The sequence below is a fragment of the Populus alba genome, chromosome 9 (assembly GCF_005239225.2).
Source record: "Populus alba chromosome 9, ASM523922v2, whole genome shotgun sequence".
NCBI lineage: Eukaryota > Viridiplantae > Streptophyta > Magnoliopsida > Malpighiales > Salicaceae > Populus > Populus alba.
In genome coordinates, this window is record NC_133292.1 from 2,234,877 (window position 1) to 2,253,820 (window position 18,944).

Below are 18,944 nucleotides of genomic sequence, written 5' to 3' on the forward strand. Positions count from 1 at the left end.
AATATGGTGACATTGACACCAGATTTCTTAAAAACCTCTAAATTGCTTTCCATAGTTAATGTAATGGGTTTTGAAGAATTTTTCCTAATTTAGGCTCGTAGCTCATGAACTACTATAAAATAATTCGTATATTGGGATAAAAGGTCCTACGATGTTTATGTTATCAAACAATATAAGAAAAATAATGTATATAAAAAAACACCAAGTGTATATTGCAATTGTCATGTGTGGTATTGTATCAAAACCATGTGTGTTGTTACCTAATAACATAAGGTATCCATACACCTTAGGTCATATGGAATTGCTTAGTGAAGAGTAGAGCTGTATATATATCATACGAGGTAATAATATAGAATAGTTATCTTTATTGTTTAGCTAACCTGTAAAATAAATAATTGGGTAAGTGCTGCGTAAAATGGCAAGTAGTATAAGCATGTACACAACAACATTTTTCCTTTCTTTTCCCTTTTCTTATTCTCATTTTTGCTAGGTTAGTTGGGTTTTGTATAGGCCTAACTGGGTCATTTTTCTCTGTTTTCCCTTTATTTATTTTCTCTTCTATCCTTTTGGGCTTGGTTAGGCTTGAATAAAGAATGAATTGAAGAGTTATTGAAGAATCAAGGAAAAGAAAAAAGAAAAAAGAAAAAAGAAAAAAGAAGAAGACTTGGCATGTGTATTACACGTGCCATTAGTGAACCAATTCACCACATAGAGATGGCGTATGTGGAGTTTTTCAAGCTTCAATGATGGCCTTTTTTAGTGTCTTTAGATTCATATCAATAAGAGATTTATTTAGAGGTGGCATATGTATGATTTGAAGCTTTAATGGTGCTTTAACATCCTATTTTGGTATCTTTTTTTTTTTTTTTTTTAATCTTTTCACATCTGTTTTTACACCATTATTTCTTCTCCCTTCCCTAGATGCCAACCAACCTTCTTTCTTCTCTTATATCTTTCCTTATAGGTTAAGTTGGGCCAAGATAGTGGGCTCCATTGGGTTTTATTTTATAAGATTGCTTGGGCTAATTTTATTTTCCTTCTCCCTTTTCTTCCTTTATTTCTTTCTTCAAGCTCGGTTAGGTTAGAGCTTCATTTTCCTCCCTTCTCTTCCTCTCCCTCTCCTTTTCCCCCCTTCAAGCTTCGTTTGGCCAGTATGGCCCCGATTAGGCTTACCCTTCTCTTTCATTTCTTTCTTTTTGTCAATGTAATTTAAGAAAGTTTATTCCATCCATTGAACATTAATATAGTCCAACAAACAACTCAATGATCATATATTTTATCTTATTGTTATTGTTATTGTTATTTATTTCTTTGCTAATTTATTATATATACTAACCCCCAGGCATTTCATTATAACAATGAACAGTGAAATGCAAAGGCATTGTACACTTTAATCTTAAAAAATAAAAAAGAAATTAAAAGAACTAATTTTTTTTAGTTTTCAACTTTTTTTTTTTCAATTTCATTCTCCACGTGCTACAAGTGAACGAATTCACCATATAGAGCTGAACATATGGAGTTTTTCAGGCTTTAATGATGGCCTTTATTTAGTGTCTTTAGATTCATCTTAATGAAATATTTATTTAGAAGTGACATGTGTACGATTTGAAGCTTCAATGACCCATTTTGCTATCTTTTTTTTTTTTTTTTATCCCTTTTCTCACAGCAGCTCTTACACCATTATTTCTTCTCCCTTCCCTGTGTGCCAACCAACCTTTTTTCTTCTCTTATCTCTTTTCTTCTAGGTTAAGTTGGGCCAAGATAGTTAGCTTGGTTGGGTTTTATTTTATGAGCTTGGTTAGCCAATTTTATTTTCCTTCTCCCTTTCTTTTCCTTTATTTCTCCTTCTCCTTCTCTTCTATTTCTTTCTTCGAGCTCGGTTGGACCAGAACTTCATTTTCCTCCCTTCTCTTCATCTTCTTCTTCCTTTTTTTTTTTTTCCCCCTTCAAGCTCTGTTGGGCCAGCATGACCTCGATTAGGCTTGCTCTTCTTTTTCCTTTCTACCTTTTTGTCAATATAATTTAAGAAAGTTTATTATATCCATTGAAAATTAATATAGTCCTACAAATAGCTCAAACACCATACCTTATTATTATTCCTTTCTTCACTAATTTATTATTATATACTAAACCCCTTGGCATTTCATTGTAGTAGTGGACAAAAATGTCAAGGCATTGTACACTTTAATCTTAAAAAATAAAAAAAATTGTGAGAACTATTTTTTTTTTGTTTTCAACTTATTTTTTTTTAATTTCATTCTCCAACATTAGGTTTAATATGTATTAAACTTAATAATTTATTTTAATTTGCTTTATATGGAGTTATCCTAATCTCTTTACTCGGGTTTGACAGGTTAATCCGAATTAACTCATGTCATTGTTTTTTTATTTGATTTTATTTTCAATTTAATTCTTCAACATTGGATTGATTGATGATTGACTTCATATTTTTTTATTTGTTTTCTATGAGGTTATTATAATCTTATAACTAGGGTCGTAGGCTAAGCTGAGTGACTTGAGTTTTTTTTCCTCCTTTTTTTTAGTTGTTTTTTTTCTCAATCTCATCATTTAATATTAGATTGATTGAAAATTAAGTTTCATAAATTATTTTAGTATGCGTTTTATAAGGTTTTCCTGATCTCATGACTTAAGTCATGAGTTTGTTTTTGTTGACTTGAGTGGTTTTTTTTATTTGTTTTTTTAATATCATCCTTTAAAATTGGGTTGATTGTTAATTAAACTTTATAATTTGTTTCGAAGTGCTTTTTATGGAGTTATTATAGTCTCATAACCCAAGTTTGGAAGGTTAACTTGGGTTGATTTGACTTAATTTTTTAGTTGAATTTAATTTTTAATTTCATATTTTAACAATAGGTTTGATTGAGTATTTAGTTTTATAATTTTCTATAATTTACTTTATATATGGTTATTATGGTCTCATGACCTGGGTAAAATAGTTGATAAATTAACCTGAATTGATCCTAGTCAATCTAATATGTTGTCATTTCAATACTTAAAAAAAGATGTTGTAATGTTTTTTTTGAGTTAAATTATATTTTTCTCCATTATCCAGAGTATCTTTGGATCTGCCATATCGACTAGATTTCATGAAGTCAATTCTATATAATTTTGGTTTTTTTTAATTAAAAAACATATTAGCAACACTAAATATTTTTTATATTCAGGAAAAGATTAATCAAACCCAACTCGAACAATTATATAGTTTTCCTACTATAAGACTTCTATTCATTTGTTGCCTATGCATTACTATATTTAACCAAGGCAATTAATTAACTTTTTTTATTTTATTCATTACAAGATATATTTTAATCTCTAACAAACCCGATTGTTTCTCACTTACGCCATTGGGGCCCATATCGAATTGGCCTGGCTCTGGCCGTGCCTGATTCAGTGAGTGTCTGAAACGACAGAATCCCCGTGATTGTCTCGCAAGCCTGAAAATGACTCCACCCACTAAGAAACGGCATCGTTCACTGTTAAAAAATTAAAACAACGGTTTAAAATTTTCCAACGTCATTCTTACCCCCTACAAATTCATCGGCATTCTAATTCTATCTATATGGTTTAAGCTTTTCAAACATCACCTTTCTAGTTTTCATGAAGTTCCAATATCCAACGTTAAATATTAATACAGTGTGTGGAAATATGGTGTAAATCATATTTTTTTAAAAAATATTTTTTTATATATATTTTGGATCGTTTTGATATACTGATTTTAAAAAATAAAAAAATATTATTTTAATACATTTCGATACAAAAAGTATTTTGAAAAACAATTGTAACCATATTTTAATTTAAACCACACTATAAAGTATATGTTACTTTATATACTTGGTTATTATTTTATTTTTAATTTTCCAGGGTTTTAAGTATTTTTTAGTACTATAACATTAATGAATTGAAAGAAAAAAAAGAGAGAAAAAAAATTAAATGTGATTTTTTAGTTATTTATTTATAGTAAAAAGAGTAAAATACAGTGAAGTTTGATTTTCAAGGTTTAAATTTTGAGAACAATACTTTGAAAAATTTATTTATTTTATTAAAATACATCAGGTTGATTTATAGAGATTATACCTTTAAAATCACTCGGACGCACAAGACAATCCGAAATACTAAGAAATTGGGAAGTTCCAAATATAAGACCTGAAGTGAAACATCAATGAATCTGTAGGGGTAAAAGTAAACTTTACCCAGTAAAAATGAAGTTTACTCAATAATAATCCGCCCCGGCGTAATTTAGCCTGCAGTGGTCCTCGCTCCTCACTCCTCACTGTCTTTCTCATTCCATGCCTTCTTTTTGTACCCATTGAAAATTTGAATTAAAAATAACAAAATCTAGAGAGAGAGAATTCTTGTTTTGTTTTGTAGTCCTTTTGAATCAAAATTATTAGGGAGAATTTCATTTTTCCTTTGCGAATCCAAATTCTCAGTCAGCGAGCGAGCGAGTTTTGACTTGCGGGCTGGGATTGATAAGATCTAACGGTCAAAAAGGTATCTTCTTATGATCGTATGGTGAATTCTGCATTTGCTGCTTCGTGATCTGTGGGGGATCTGCATTTGTTTCATGGATTTTAGCTGCTTTTGAGCTTTAATTGGGTCGATTTGGTTCAAATTCACAAAGAAAGCTCGTTTCTTCATAACTGGAATTATCTAGGGTTTCTTTTTCTTTTTTGTGTGGCAATTTTACCTGTTTTCTTATTCACAGTCTTGACAATTTATTTTTATTTTTTGATAGCAAATAAGAAGAATTTAAATTTATTAATTTTTTTTTACTTATCTTGTGCGTGTGACAGAAAGTGGCACCATATGGGTGTCTCAGGGAAATGGTTTAAAGCTTTGGTTGGTCTAAAGAAGTCTGAAAAGCCACAGTCTTTGGACAAAGAGGAAAATGTGAGTTTATTTATTTATTTATTTTTATTATTATGCTGTTTTTCTGTCTCAAGTTTTGATTTTGATGGCTTCTATATGCTGTTGTTCTTCGATCATAGCAGGGGGCGACTGCTAGCAAGTCTCGACATAGGAGAAAGCATTCGGTTGAGTTTGATGCTGATAAAATTCAAGAGGAGTTTCATAATCATAATCATAATCATAATCATAATCATAATGATGGCGATGCCAACATTCGTTCCATCCCAGATACTTCTGAATCTCCTTTTGATTCGCTTCAAGTTCAGGATATAGCTCATAATCAACAAGTTATGCAAGAAGAATTGGCAGCCACTCGCATTCAGACAGCTTTCCGCGGGTTTCTGGTATGACTTGTTTATGTCATTTCAGTATCACACGAAGTAGGATTTTAAATGTTTGTGCAGTATGGTTGCGTCTGTTTTATCTTTGTACTATGAAATGCTGTTTTAAATTCCTTATTGTTAAAATTGTTGGGGAAAAAAATAAGAATGAAAGTTCAATTGACCATGCATGGTGAAGAAGGAAGCCTGACGTCTCTATTATGTGATTGATGCACTCTATTTAGCCAACACATGATAATCCTCCATGCTTAAAATGAAAATAGTGGTATAAGCAAGCTATATAACCAGTATTGTCTGATTCAATCAAGAATGCATTCATACTGAGTATAAGGAGTGTGGTTATGCCATTGATATTGGGTAGGGGATGTATTTTAATTTTTTGTCTATCATTTTGTTATGTGAGATAGGAAATCTGTCCATAACTTGGGTTCTCCCTTTGAGTACCAATTTTAAGGATACAAGGGCATGGAAATATTGTTGAGAAAACTAAAAGGAGGTTCACAGTTTACCTCCTAGTGGAGACCATCTTCCTAAGGATGAGAGGACCACTTTATTAGATTATCTTTTCCAGTCTCCCTCTTTCTTTGATATCTTTAGCCTCCATCCCCCTTCAATTGCAACTAGGCCTGAAAAGTTTCAAAGGAGGTGCTTATGGCCTCCATCCCCATCAATTGCAACTAGGCCTGAAAAGTTTCAAAGGAGGTGCTTATGGGAAACATAGACAAAATTTTAAATATCATCCTGGGAAATATCCTCCACATTTAGGGAGTTGGGGCTTTGGAATTCTCACATGTTCCAATGAAGCTCTCTCAGGTTAGTAGCTCTGGGAATCATACAGGAGAACTTTGTTTTGGTATTGATAATAGTGGTGAAGTATGGGGTGGGTTTCTAAGTGAGAAAGGGGGATGCTTAATAAACCTTCAGAAATGTGTCAGGTGGGTTTGGTTTGGCACGGTACCGTTGTTGTTTCTGAAGTGGGTAGAGAGGATTCCATTTTCTTTTTGGCATGGGACTTGATGTGGAAACTCATCTCTTAATACCCAATTTAGTGAAAATTTTTAGTTGGCTAGGGGTGAAGATGGGACGATGAGTTTCCAATTTCAGCCAATGGGTTGGGTTGGGGTGTATTCTTCATATTTTCTGCCCACTTGTTCAAAGATGGTAATTTGGTTGAAAATCTTTCTATAGATCTCTGTGGGAAGATCACCATAATGAAGGGAAGAGTAATTTCCCATAGAGAGCTATTTTAAGGACCAAAGTAATCCAGTTTACCTTCTTGGAGCTATTTGTGAAAATGACATTGCAGCTGCATATTGTGTGCCTTCATTTATTCTGATTCACCAACCTTTTATTTTTTAATTTTCTAAATTATTTCAACTGCATTCAAGTTTCGACTAACAATTCTGATAACAATTTGAATGGTTTTGGAAACACAAGGCAAGAAGAGCTCTGCGAGCTTTGAAAGGATTAGTGAGACTGCAAGCTCTTGTTCGGGGCCATGCTGTGAGGAAACAAGCTGCAATAACTCTTCGCTGCATGCAAGCTTTGGTGAGAGTTCAGGCTCGAGTCCGTGCAAGGCGTGTTCGCTTAGCATTGGAAAGTCAAACAGCTCAACAGAAACTTCAGCAACAACTAGCTAATGAGGCCCGGGTTCGAGAAATAGAGGTAAGAAAAAATGAGTTTTTCTGATCAGATATAGAAATATGTTTCCACTATTGTGCAATGCACTTAGCCTATATATGCGCATGCCTGGTAAATCTTATTCTTATGGAAAAACTTGACCTTAGCTGTTCTCTGTGTTAACTGTGCAAGTTTCTTCTTTTGTTGCTCTTTTTTTCCCTGATGTCAATGTTCTTACATTAGTTGGTCTATTATTAACGCATCAGATTATATATTTTGCTTCTTAGTCTATATATGAAAATCTTTTTCGTGACATAAATGGCAAAAAGCTGGGATTGGAGCACATGCAGCCACATTTGATAGATTTAGACAACCAGACTGATCTATTGTTTATTTTTTTTCACCACAGACCTTTGAGCCTTGCAATTTGTTTAACTTGAATGATGACACATAGTCCTTTGTGACCTATCAGAATTTTGTTCTAATGTCTTTTCAATAAAGATTTGCTAGGTAAATGGCATTGGAGCTCTAGCTGAAATATTACAGTTTGTGTCACTTTGGCCTTAGCCTTTGAAGAGTGATTATTTTATCATGAGATGAATCATCTCAAATAGGGTGAAACTTATTAATAAATTTAAATATCTCAACTTCCTTTCTCCTTCTCTTTTCTCTTTTATGATTTTTCCAAATTGTATGTAATTCGTGGGAATCAAAGGATTGCTTTGCTTCTGCACCATGACTATTTATTTGCTCCTGGCTTAGGTTTTGTCATTTTTCTGGTTTTTGGAGTTTGATGCTGTAGTTCTATGGGGAAAAACGGTTATTATGCTTTTCTTGCCCTGTGCAGCTACAACATTACATCTTTGTGTGAAATGTTAGTCATCCACTATGGCAGACAAAAAGATGTGGTATAATGAGTTGGAGAGTTTTAGTATTTTTAATTTTTAATGATAAATGTTCATTGTTTCCTCTAAACTTCTATTTCTGTCAGCTTCTATAAGGATTAAGCATCTTCTTGTCCCAACTCTTAATATCCTGTTGATGTTTTCTCGGTTAGACAACTATGACTAGCATTGGTTGAAATGCAGAACTGAATATTTTTAACTATAATAATATATAAATTTGATTTGTATACGTCAAAAAACAGGACATGCAAAATGGTCTTCAGTGGTGGCCAAATATCCAATATTTGGTTAGAATTTCCAATTGTGTTTGCCTAATAATTGTTTTTTCTACCTAATCTTTCTGCCTGTTATGTGAAAAAAGTTAAATAGGATTTCATTGGTGTCTGTTCTGTAGTAACAGAATGGGTTATGTGAGATATACAAGTGCAGGATAATAAAGTCATATGGAAAAAAAAAAAAGTTATAAACTACAAATGTTTTATTTTACCATTACAAGACAGTGTTTAAAAGATACCTCATTGATTAATTGCTCATGTTTGTTTTCTCTAGCAGCTTTAATTTTTGTTAGGCTTGCCAAGTGCCTCATATCAATTTCACTTTTACACAGGAAGGATGGTGTGATAGTGTGGGATCTGTTGAACAAATTCAAGCCAAGTTGCTGAAGCGGCAGGAGGCTGCAGCTAAGCGTGAGAGAGCTATTGCATATGCTCTGGCCCATCAGGTGAAAATGTGATAGCTCCATTGCTTTACTTCTTTGCATTTTTTATGAATTTGATTTTAATTTGCATTTATATAAGCCTACGTTCTGGAAACTGGATTGCAGATGGAAAAAAATGTGCCTTTGAGTGATCATTGATGTCAGCTAGGGTTTTTGAGCTAGAGTATGATGTAAAATCTCTGATTAAAACCTGTTTTTGAGGACAATGGGATAGTATTAGCTCAATGGCATTGTATTCACTACTAGAACAAAAAAAGTGAATACCTGGTATTTTGTTTTTGCCTTTTCCCTCTGCATGGATATTGTAACCTCCATTTCAGCAAAAGCTTTGTGAGTTTAACTTGTACACTTCCAAATATTTCTTCATTGATTACTGGTACACTTCTTGCTGTGTGTGTGATTGATGGTTTACATGTATCCAATTTCTTTCAGTGATTAGTTCTGTGAGGTAAAATTCTACTATGACCTAGGTAGAATGCGAGGCTTCTGAGCCAACACATGACATTGTGGAAAATTAATTGCAACCAGTATTTCTTACTGCTGCTGACTAATACATAAGATCTGCTGTTTGCACAGTGGCAGGCTGGGTCAAGACAACAGGCTGTTCCCTCTGGTTTTGAACCAGATAAAAGCAGTTGGGGCTGGAATTGGTTGGAGAGATGGATGGCTGTTCGCCCATGGGAGAACCGCTTTCTTGACATAAATCTTAGAGATGGAGTGATGATTCGTGAGGATGAAACAGCTGCTGAGGTCAAGAATGGCAGCAAATCCCAGTTAAAAACAACTGCCAAGAAAGCTATTGCCTCAGATCTTCAGCCAACCATTTCAAGCCAGAAAAAAGGTCCATCCCATTCTGATGGTGGCAGTTCGTCACCTAGTAAGTCAGCAGGCATGTTAGAAGCACCCAACACACTTTTTTCTAAACCAAAGCCAAAGCCAGTTCTTGAAGACCTGATTGAAGAAGCCAATTCAAAACCTGCTATGGCTACAAGATCTCACAGCAACCCAAAGGAGAGAACCACCCAACTAGATAAACAGGCAAAGAAGAGATTGTCTCTGCCTAACAGTGGTCAGTTTTTTCTCTCATTTTTCTCCTTCATGCCCACACATTTGCACGAAAGCACATGTAGGTTCAAAAGTATGCAAGGATTGCCACACTGCATGTCACAGAAATGATCACTTGACTATGAATTCTGAATCAGCTGTTGTACATCAAAAAGGGCCATGGTGCACTTTCTTTTTGAAATGCCCATTAAATTACCTTTTTCCCCTCTCAATAGTCAATAAACATTAAACCAGGCAATAGATACCCGTAGGAGCTCGTTATTTTCAGATCAATCAATGTTTTTGACCAAACATGCATAATATAGGTGGCTGTTCTCACATGTATTGAGGTAGATAATCATATCTTCTTCAGCTTCTTATGAGTTATGGCCAAAACCACCTAGGGTACACTCAATGATGGATGCTTACTCTCTGAGCATGACTGTGATGCTGGTCCAGTCCTGCAGGGTTTATAGGGTGTTTATGATAAGCACCATCAGTTTTATTCTCATCATTTATGACTTAATTTAGTTGAAGCAGGGGGAGGTGCTGGCACTCAGGCAGCTAGGAATAGCAGAAATGCTGCTAGAGGGACATCTAGCTCTCAGAAGCCCATCAGAGATAGATCCAAGTTAAACGGGAAAGGAGATTCAAACACCACAAAGTCTGTTGCACAGGCTGTTTGATCTGTAGAGATGAGAATACCATGGAAGATTTGACTCATTGAGGATATTCTCCTTTCCTGCTGCGGTGTCACCTTGTATGTATAGGTCCACGTTGCAGAAGATGCAAGCAAATTGCCTGCCATGTTATCCCGGTTGGTTTTGACATTGCGAAGTCGAGGAGGTTGGCTTGGCTTGGCTTGGCTTGGCTTGACAGGGTAATAAGATAAGCAGGTTTGTTTGATGACTGTTGTAATCATGTTTGTTTGTTGTTTTTTAATTTATGTCGATGTGCAGTATTTATTCTTGAAATATATGATTTCCAGAGCAGTTGCCCCTTGTCGTAGATGTAGGATTGTTTCCCAGGTCTCCAATGTTTGAAGAGCAACGCTTTAGTTATGCAAGCAGAGAGTAAAAAAGGAATCGTGTGAAGTGTTCCATGAATTGGACAATAGCACAAGTAATTATGAATTCTTTCTCTTAATGAAAATTTCCTTCCGTTTTCCTGTCAAAATATTTTCCATATATGTATTATATTATTATTACTATTAGTATACAAACCACTAAAAGTCTAAAAGAATTGAATATTATGAGCAGTGCAGCTCACTGTTTACACCCACTCAGCTTCATTGTGGATTTCATTTTTTTTTTATTTAAAAAAAAACATTTGGTCATCCAATTTTATTTCTTTGCAATTTCATTATTTCAAGTTATATTAGCATGGTTTTATGTTTTAATATTCCTTTTGGTTTTGCGAGCTTATATATATATATATATGTGAAGTGTTGATGAATATTTGAATGATAAATTAAAAATATATGTTGCAAAATAGAATTTTAAGTTATAGTTAAAAAAAATAATAATTCATGAACAAAGATTAAATTTAATAAAAATATATTGTACTTTTTCATTTCCAAAAAAAAAAATAAAATAATTTGATTCTTTTTCATTAATGAAGGCCTTAGGCCCTTTGTTTTTATATAATCAGTCAAGCATATCGAATTCTTATACTTTGGCATCTGTTTATAACTTTATAGCTTCGTCCTTTGATTATTTCTGTTGCAATTTAATTATTTTTCTTTCCAAAAAATACCTTCTTCAAATTGAGAAAATGACCTCTACTCGTACCAAAAAAAAAAAAAATTGCTTACCACAGTATCCATTTCACATTGAGCACGGATCTGCAAGGAGTCAGATACACAATAAAAATTGAACCAAAACTTATCCCTCCTCTCTCACTTGTAGATTACAGGCAATAATACGATATAAAGTAAAAGAAAAACATCAAGCTGGCAGAACATATGAATTTGCAGTATTATAATTCATAACCCCTTCGCATTGGGACCTTCCTATAAAATCTTCGATCCACAAAAAGCAAATCGTCGAAAGAGATCAAATGTGAAACATTTTGCAATCATGAACTCTTTCTAGAGAGATTCTTGAGTCCACTTCCCACACATTTGAGTATAACCGTCCCTGTTGATGGATCAGGCTTGATGACGAATTTAACACCCAAAAAATCCCTGATGAGCCTTAGTGTTTCTATTCCATGGGTTACTAGCTTTCCTACACGAATCTTTGAAACATCTTGGGGGCATAATGCACAAAGAAGAAACAACAAACCCTGCAACCAAATGACAACAGCAATGAAAATCAGGTGGCATATATGAGGTATAAAATAACATTGCAAGACCCATAAAGATTTCACTCTTCTTTTCCTCGAGGGTGCCATATTATTCTCCCAAGTAAAGATTCGAAATAAATCGCTAACGTGGTCTTTTAAATACTCATCTATAATTCAATATCATTACCGCCACCCAAGATAATCAGAAGCGGATAATTAGTCATTAACAGCTTTCATTTAACTTCATTTAGTGATGCTTTTTGGAAAGTACTATTAATGCAGTATTGGAAAAAAAAAAAACAGAAAACCAAATCAATGAATTTCACCAAGTTCACAAGAGAAAAAGAAGAAAAAAAGAGAGCAGATAACACAAACCTGGTGTGTTGTATCTACAACTCCACCTTGCTCAATTTCATTAAGGAGAACAGAAGCAATTTGCTCACCAACATCTTCTGCAGGCACCAGCTCTTGTTTCTCACCTTCCATTCCACCATCATCCGCTCGTGAATAAGAAACCGCAGTATCAGCAGTGATGAAACAACCAGATGTAGTTTCCGCAACCAAGGATATTCCATAACCAGGTGAACTGCCCATTAAATCAATATCCGTGTGAGCTATACTCTCTGTAGCATGCTGACAGTAAAAATAAAACATAAAAAAATTCCAAGCAGCGATTCACATTTCTCTCTACTGTGCTCGAAAAATCTAGACAAACAAACATGTAACATTTTCTCTAAACAGATATAATACTTTCCAACTGGCAGACCAGCTTTATAAATAAATAAAGCTTAAAAAAATAAAAACAAAAAAGTTTGAGCAGCAATTCACATTTCTCTCTACAATATTTCCAAACAAACAACGAGATGACAATTTTTTATAAACAGATAACATACTTTCCAGCTTGTTGACCAGCTTTATGATCAGTGAATATGTGGACATCAGGAAGTAAACGATTAAAGATTCCTCGAGCAGCATGTATCATGGTATTCTCAAACTGAGAAGAGACTCTGGTTGAGAAAGTCACCCCTCTAATCCTCTTAACCATTCCCTCATCAATCCAAGTGACTGCCTGCAGAGTGTAACAAATAAGAACATGGAAAAAGAAATAAAACATACAAATGAACTACCACAGGATTCAAAATCTCACTGTTAAACTTTGAATAATGGGAACTGATAAGAGAACTTCTCCGCCACCATGAGGTGGAACACCACGACTTTCTATTTTCAGTTCCAATCCTTCTGAAGGAACTCCGAATTGCTTCAATAATGGTAAGGTAGCAGAACGGAAAGTGTCAACACATGGGTCCTTAGAATCATTTGTAATTCCTGAAAACAGCATGTTATTCCATTAAATCTTCTTAAGAAAAGAAAAGCAATACCCTTTACAGTTGTGTTTCACTATGCAAAAATCATAAACCAAGGCATTGCCTATCAAATTGCTATGTAAAGTTTATGGGTGGATACTTTTAAGGTAAGTCAGAGCTGATACTGTCAAGTTAACGTTTGAATCCTACTCTTTGTTTCTTTTTTTACAACATAGCAGTGTCAGAGACCCTAGGTATTTTCTCAACATTAGGCTGTGGACTAGGTGTGATCTATATAAGCACAAAGGGGAAAATGGATAGCCTTTCCAGTGATATAAAGAACAACAGTTGACAAAGCCTCTACAATCAATCATTCTCTAAACTCCAAAAGGCACAAAGCATGTTTTAAAGATCTTACATTCTCGATTACTCCTTTATTACCACACATGAAGTTCAGACCTCAGTAGCAAGACTCTCTTTTAGATTTGGTCACAAAGATACAAGGTTGATCTATACCTGTCTTAGGTAATATCTTTGATAATTCATATGGAAGAACTCCTTACAAGCTAATAAGGTTTGCAGGTTTATGGAACCCTGAATGAGGAGATCAGCAAATATACAACGGCATTTGATAAAATTCAATTTCCCATGGGGAGTAGAGGGAATCAACATGTGTAGAAATGGTCACAGTTCAAAGAAATAAATTACCTTCTGGCTTCTGTAATATCCCTCTTTCAAATCGTAGTCTATTATTGAGAGCTTACAATCAAAGTCCCACATAGAACCGATGATGAATAACATTAAACTCCTTTTCTCTTTCATTTTTTTTTTGTCAGAGTATAAGACAGTACATTACAATCATTCAAAGTGGAGATCGTTTTGAGCAAAATGAAGAGGGCAGAGCTGATCGATAAAAAAAGACAGCAACTCAACTAAGCAGCTAAGAACCCCATAAACAGAAAATAACATACAATTGCACAAACACTTAGCACATGATGACTGACCAAACTTTAGGGGAAAACAGTACCTTTGAGCCTTATCGAAAGGGGCTTCTTCGAAAACAACCCAAGAACAACCAATGGCTCCAAGAAATACCCAATTGCTCGACTTACACCACAATCGTGCAGAAGGTATCTCCCACCCATAACAATCCCAGGCTTGTATTGAAACTTCGTTCCTGCCACATAAAATATATCCCTCAAAAATCAAACCCATGACAAGCTAACAACAAAAAAACAAATGGAGTGGTTTGTTTTACCGGTTTCATTGATTTTGACAACACAGTCATCAGAAATCTTCTCGAGGAGGCGGAGGAGAGAGACCTCATGGGGGCGTAGGCCGGGCATCATGTCATTGGCTCGAATGTCCTCGACTTGGACAGGAGTGGCGGAAAGCGTCGCTAATAGCAGTCTTTGACGGAGGTTTTGGCTACCTCTTAGCTTCTTGTAGCTTACCTTTCCCATCTTTTTGCTTGACTGGATTGAAGGCCTTCTTCTTTACTGGGATAATATAGATTTCTGGGACTAGGGTTTAGCCTTCAGCCAAAACCCTTCTTGTTGTTGAATCGTTCTTGTGTTGGATACGGGTCGGGTTTGTATATTATTGACCCTTTTAAAATTGGGTAGGTCTTTGTTATTATTATTATTATTATCTCTCTCTGTCTCTAATATATGTCTTTACCTTTTATTTTATTTTCTGGATTTGGATTTTTGTCTTCATTTTTTTTTAAGGGTGTTAAATTGTTAATAATATATTCGATCAATAGACACTTACCATTTTTTTTTTTGTGGTACCCAACCATTCTAAAAGAAAAGGCAATAAAGAAAAATTGTTTAACGATTAGGGTTATTAAAAAAATATTAAAATATAATAACTTGGGAGTTATTATAAAATATTTAATTATATATATTGAATATCTATTGAAATTTACTAGACTTCATTACTCGATTCTTTTTATAATAATTAAATTTTCTAGTGTCTTTCAATGTTTTTAATTTTCTTTTTTCTATAAAAGTATGAATTTCTCTTTTAAATTTAATTATAAAATATATATGTTTTTACTTATTCTTTATTTTTTTAACATGTTATCAGGATAATCATTCTAATTAATTTATATTGAAATTTTGACATGCATGAACTCTTGTGTTACATGGCTTATATCAATTTCAATACTTTTTTCTTTTCATTATTATTCATATTTTATAGAATATATTTGATTCTATAATTTATTTTGATATTTTTTTTTTATTCATCAAGATTTAAAGTTCCAGAAGAAATAGTATTGTAAGTTTCTAAACAATTAAATCAATTAAATATAATTATTGAAGAACTAGAGATATTATTTGGACATTGCCTAAACACCTCGTAAAATCCCTGGCACATACCACAATGTATTCTCACACTTTAATATATTGTTTTTTATTCTCATTACATCACTATTGCATCATTAGAGAGCAAACCAAATTCTTTAGACTTTTTTTTTCAATAACCAACAATCAACCGCTAATCACCAGCTTTTCCATTAATTTTATGACAAGCAAGGCACCTGAGAGATTGCTCATCATGAAACATTTGCAACTCCAATCTCCACTCATCATGAGGTTTTTACAACACTACTATTAATGAGAATATGAGCACCAACCTCTCCGCTATTTGTACAACGAACAACTTGTTTTTGATGTCATGACTCTTGTGAATATTTTTTTTTTGCATTCTAAGAGCACTATTTATTGTCCTAGATTACTTATTTGCTTGATTAAAAATGAATTTTAAAGGCACGTAATATAGATTATGGCTTTTAGTTATGAAAAAAAAGGATTCATAAAACTCGAAAAATATTTCAAAGACTTGGGATCACTATCATCAACTTGACTCTTTATGACTTTCAATCCTTTTCTTTTGGCACTTTTATTTGATTTGCACTTTTTTTTTTTTTATTATTGTTTTGGTCGGGCATCCTCATTTAATCTTGACTATCATTTTTGCTTTTGATTTGGACATGCCTTATAACATTTAAGTTTCTTAGGATCTTTTGTCTTTTGGCTTTCTCACGAGTTTTTCATTATTATTGATCATTGAAATTTCATTTTCTCTTAGTGTGGAGTGTGATCTTCGTTAAGATTTTTCATGAAAGAAAATTTATTCAGGTTTAAAAAGGGAGCATAAGGGATGTTTTCATTTTAGATTATGAAAGGGATGACAAAGATGATATTTTCTCATTTCAAGCGCAAGTAATTAAAATTAAAAAACTTTGACCTTGTTTGGTGTGATGGTTTGGACTTTGCAAAAAGATGCATTTCATGAATTCATGAACAACAAATCCACCACATACCATTATGCATACATCTAAAAACATGGCTCAAGAGTCATGGTGCGAGGGTGACAGTTCGTTTTTCTATTCATATTCTCAAGTTTTAGAGTTTGGTCACCTTGATGAAGGAGTTGTTTGATTCATTTGTTATTTTATAAATAGAATGTCAAAATGTTGTTTTAAATAAACATCGAATCATTTCTAAAATAAAAAAAGCAAGTTTAATATTTCAAAATTCCACTAGGGAAAAATATTTTGGTAAAAGAAATGAATTGAGTCAATGAGATCATGCAATGCTACAAAGGTGTATTTGTGAGTTCTTAATGCTACAAAGGTGTATTTCTGAGTTCTTATAGGGAACTTCTTTCAAGATTTATGAAAATGAATAATGTTTGGTTGTAAATTAAATGAAGATACATAATTAAAGGACAAACTCATTATTCAATGAAGATATGTAATTAACATCTTGAGCTATGATTACTAGCAAAGTAACACATAAAAGGCCAAACACTTACCTACTATTGATTGTAATTTTTTGAAATTTTCTAATCGTTCCTCTCCTACGAACTTATCAAAATGGGCCTCTTTCCAATAGTCAGGCGAGGTCATATATAGACCATTCTTGGCTTAATGACACCGTAGCTTTATCTTCAAGACAATTGATTTCTGGGAATTGGTGTGGAGAAGTTAGCTATATGAGGGGTAGGTGTTTTTGCTTTGGTAGTTGTTTCTTTAGTCTTTGTAACCACTTTTGATTTGTGAGCCTCAATTTCCTTCCTTTTTCTAGTGAAACATTTCTCCTCAATCAAGTCAGCAATTTTACCCAACTAGATGACTTGTTCAATCCTCTCAGCTATAACAACTAAGTAAGTGAAATGTTGTGCAGAGCTTCTAACCAAATATTCAAAGTACGAGGCTTTAAAGGTATTGGAAAATAAATTGATCATCTCTTTTTCTAATAAAAAATGATTAACTTGTGCAATAACCTCATGCCACCTTTGGGCGTATTCTCTTATAGACTCCTTGGTCTCTTTCTCCATAGCTTGCAAGCTTGACCTATTAAAGACCACATTCATATTAAACTTATATTGCCTAATGAATGCATCAACTAAATCCTTCCACTTTTTTATCTTGGTATTATCCAACCACATATACTAAGCGAAGGCAACGCCACTCAAGCTGTCTTAAAAGAAATGAATTAGCAATTTCTCATCATAAACCACTTCAATCATTTTGTTGCAGTATGCTTTGAGATGAGTTATAAAACATTAAGTTCCTGTATATTTGATAAATTCTAGAACTCTAATTTTTTTTTCAAGAATGACAACACTGGGCACTAAACACATCTCAACAACCTTTACAAGATCATATAGGCTAGTTCCTTCAATTGCCCCTCATCCTTTCTTCTAGGGCAACCAATTTTTTTAACTCATCTTCTTTTACTATATCATCCTTTTGAGATTCCTTCACTGTAAAGTTAATGATAGACGATATTTTTATAGGATATGTTGGTTAAACAAATTTAGAAATACATAGCTTGTTGAGATTCATGTGGCACCTCATTTGCCTCTAGAATTTGTGGATTAAAGGGAGTTGCGGGCACAAGTTAAGTTGAGTTGTGATTGCTAGCTATGTAGATGTTGTTTCTCTAAATCTAAATTTTAAGGTTTGTTCGACAAGACTAGTAAGCTTTTCGATTTTTTCTTTAAGACTTTTCAATTTTTTTTTTTTTTGGTATTGGTCTTTTAACTAGGCTATTTTTTCATTTTTCATTTGTCTTTTTCACAATCAAGTGTTGTAGGTGCGTTTTAATAAAGAACCTATATTTCAATTTGCTAAATGAAAGTCATGCAATTATATAAAAGTGATGATGTTATCAACAAGAAAAATGCATATTCAATGTGAACTCCCCTTAACGGGGTGACAACGATTGTTATTCATGAATTTTAGGAACACGATATCATCATCATGCAAATGAGGAGATCCTTATCCAGTCTTGCCTAAATTTGAGCTTTTGATAAGCCTTTTGACTTTCAATTCTAGTCAGTTTTCTTTTGTTAACTGTAACAACTCATACTATTATATCTTATATGACGACCATTTGGCATCTAATGGTTTTAAAATTCAAGATGCCACATGTTGGGCTTGCTATGATGAGATTACACATGGTACAACTTAATAGGTAGGTTTTAATTGTTAAGTGCATCAGGAGGTAGGTTATTATCTAGTCTTAAAAGGTCTCTTGCATGCTTAGTGTTCATCATTGAAAGGTTAATATAAGGCTTACAAGGAGTGTGAAGATAAAGGCTTTTTATATCATATTGACATACCAACCACTTTCAAGTAAGCAATCAAGCGAGAGTTGAATGATTTCATGAGTCTTGCCCAAGCTAAAGCCATTAGAGGTACCGTTACTTCCCTACCTATCTTAAATTTTAAGGTGTGTGCTCTTAAAGTGATGCATGATAATAAATATGTGTGTTAAAG

At 33.6% G+C, this 18,944-nt stretch overlaps 2 protein-coding genes across 6 annotated transcripts; one reads left to right on the forward strand and one right to left on the reverse strand.

The window, feature by feature from the left end:
* The first annotated feature begins 4,274 nt into the window (after window positions 1–4,274).
* LOC118034795 (protein IQ-DOMAIN 5) lies at window positions 4,275–10,549 on the forward strand. Of its 4 annotated transcripts, none has more exons than XM_035040203.2 (7): window positions 4,275–4,512; window positions 4,815–4,911; window positions 5,013–5,273; window positions 6,708–6,935; window positions 8,403–8,516; window positions 9,090–9,582; window positions 10,089–10,549. In XM_035040203.2, exons 2-7 carry the CDS (start codon window positions 4,828–4,830, stop codon window positions 10,241–10,243), a joined length of 1,335 nt encoding a protein of 444 aa, XP_034896094.1. In that variant the 5' UTR covers window positions 4,275–4,512; window positions 4,815–4,827; the 3' UTR covers window positions 10,244–10,549. The 4 variants fall into 4 exon arrangements, with proteins under 4 accessions (XP_034896094.1, XP_034896093.1, XP_034896095.1 ...); XM_035040202.2 differs by having other exon boundaries at window positions 4,276–4,512; window positions 5,010–5,273; XM_035040204.2 differs by having other exon boundaries at window positions 4,279–4,512; window positions 5,010–5,273; window positions 10,098–10,549.
* Window positions 10,550–11,509: 960 nt separating this feature from the next.
* Window positions 11,510–14,761, reverse strand: LOC118034793 (probable RNA 3'-terminal phosphate cyclase-like protein). Of its 2 annotated transcripts, none has more exons than XM_035040201.2 (6): window positions 14,406–14,761; window positions 14,175–14,324; window positions 12,991–13,169; window positions 12,737–12,912; window positions 12,287–12,429; window positions 11,510–11,843 (listed from the first exon to the last, which is right to left on the reverse strand). In XM_035040201.2, the coding sequence occupies exons 1-6, from the start codon at window positions 14,608–14,610 to the stop codon at window positions 11,725–11,727; spliced, it is 972 nt and encodes a 323-aa protein (XP_034896092.1). In that variant the 5' UTR covers window positions 14,611–14,761; the 3' UTR covers window positions 11,510–11,724. The 2 variants fall into 2 exon arrangements, with proteins under 2 accessions (XP_034896092.1, XP_034896090.1); XM_035040199.2 differs by having other exon boundaries at window positions 12,219–12,429; window positions 14,406–14,757.
* Between the last annotated feature and the right edge of the window lie 4,183 nt (window positions 14,762–18,944).

What these genes read in the sequence shown, in the direction of transcription:
- LOC118034795 (XM_035040202.2), top strand. Translation starts at nt 4,828, where the DNA reads ATGGGTGTCTCAGGGAAATGGTTTAAAGCTTTGGTTGGTCTAAAGAAG. An exon ending in CATATGCTCTGGCCCATCAG is followed by an intron (nt 8,517 to 9,089) that starts GTGAAAATGTGA and finishes CTGTTTGCACAG; the next exon opens with TGGCAGGCTGGGTCAAGACA. An exon ending in ATTGTCTCTGCCTAACAGTG is followed by an intron (nt 9,583 to 10,088) that starts GTCAGTTTTTTC and finishes GACTTAATTTAG; the next exon opens with TTGAAGCAGGGGGAGGTGCT.
- LOC118034793 (XM_035040199.2), bottom strand. Translation starts at nt 14,610, where the DNA reads ATGGGAAAGGTAAGCTACAAGAAGCTAAGAGGTAGCCAAAACCTCCGT. An exon ending in CCATTATTCAAAGTTTAACA is followed by an intron (nt 12,913 to 12,990) that starts GTGAGATTTTGA and finishes TACACTCTGCAG; the next exon opens with GCAGTCACTTGGATTGATGA. An exon ending in GCTGGTCAACAAGCTGGAAA is followed by an intron (nt 12,430 to 12,736) that starts GTATGTTATCTG and finishes TTTAATGGGCAG; the next exon opens with TTCACCTGGTTATGGAATAT.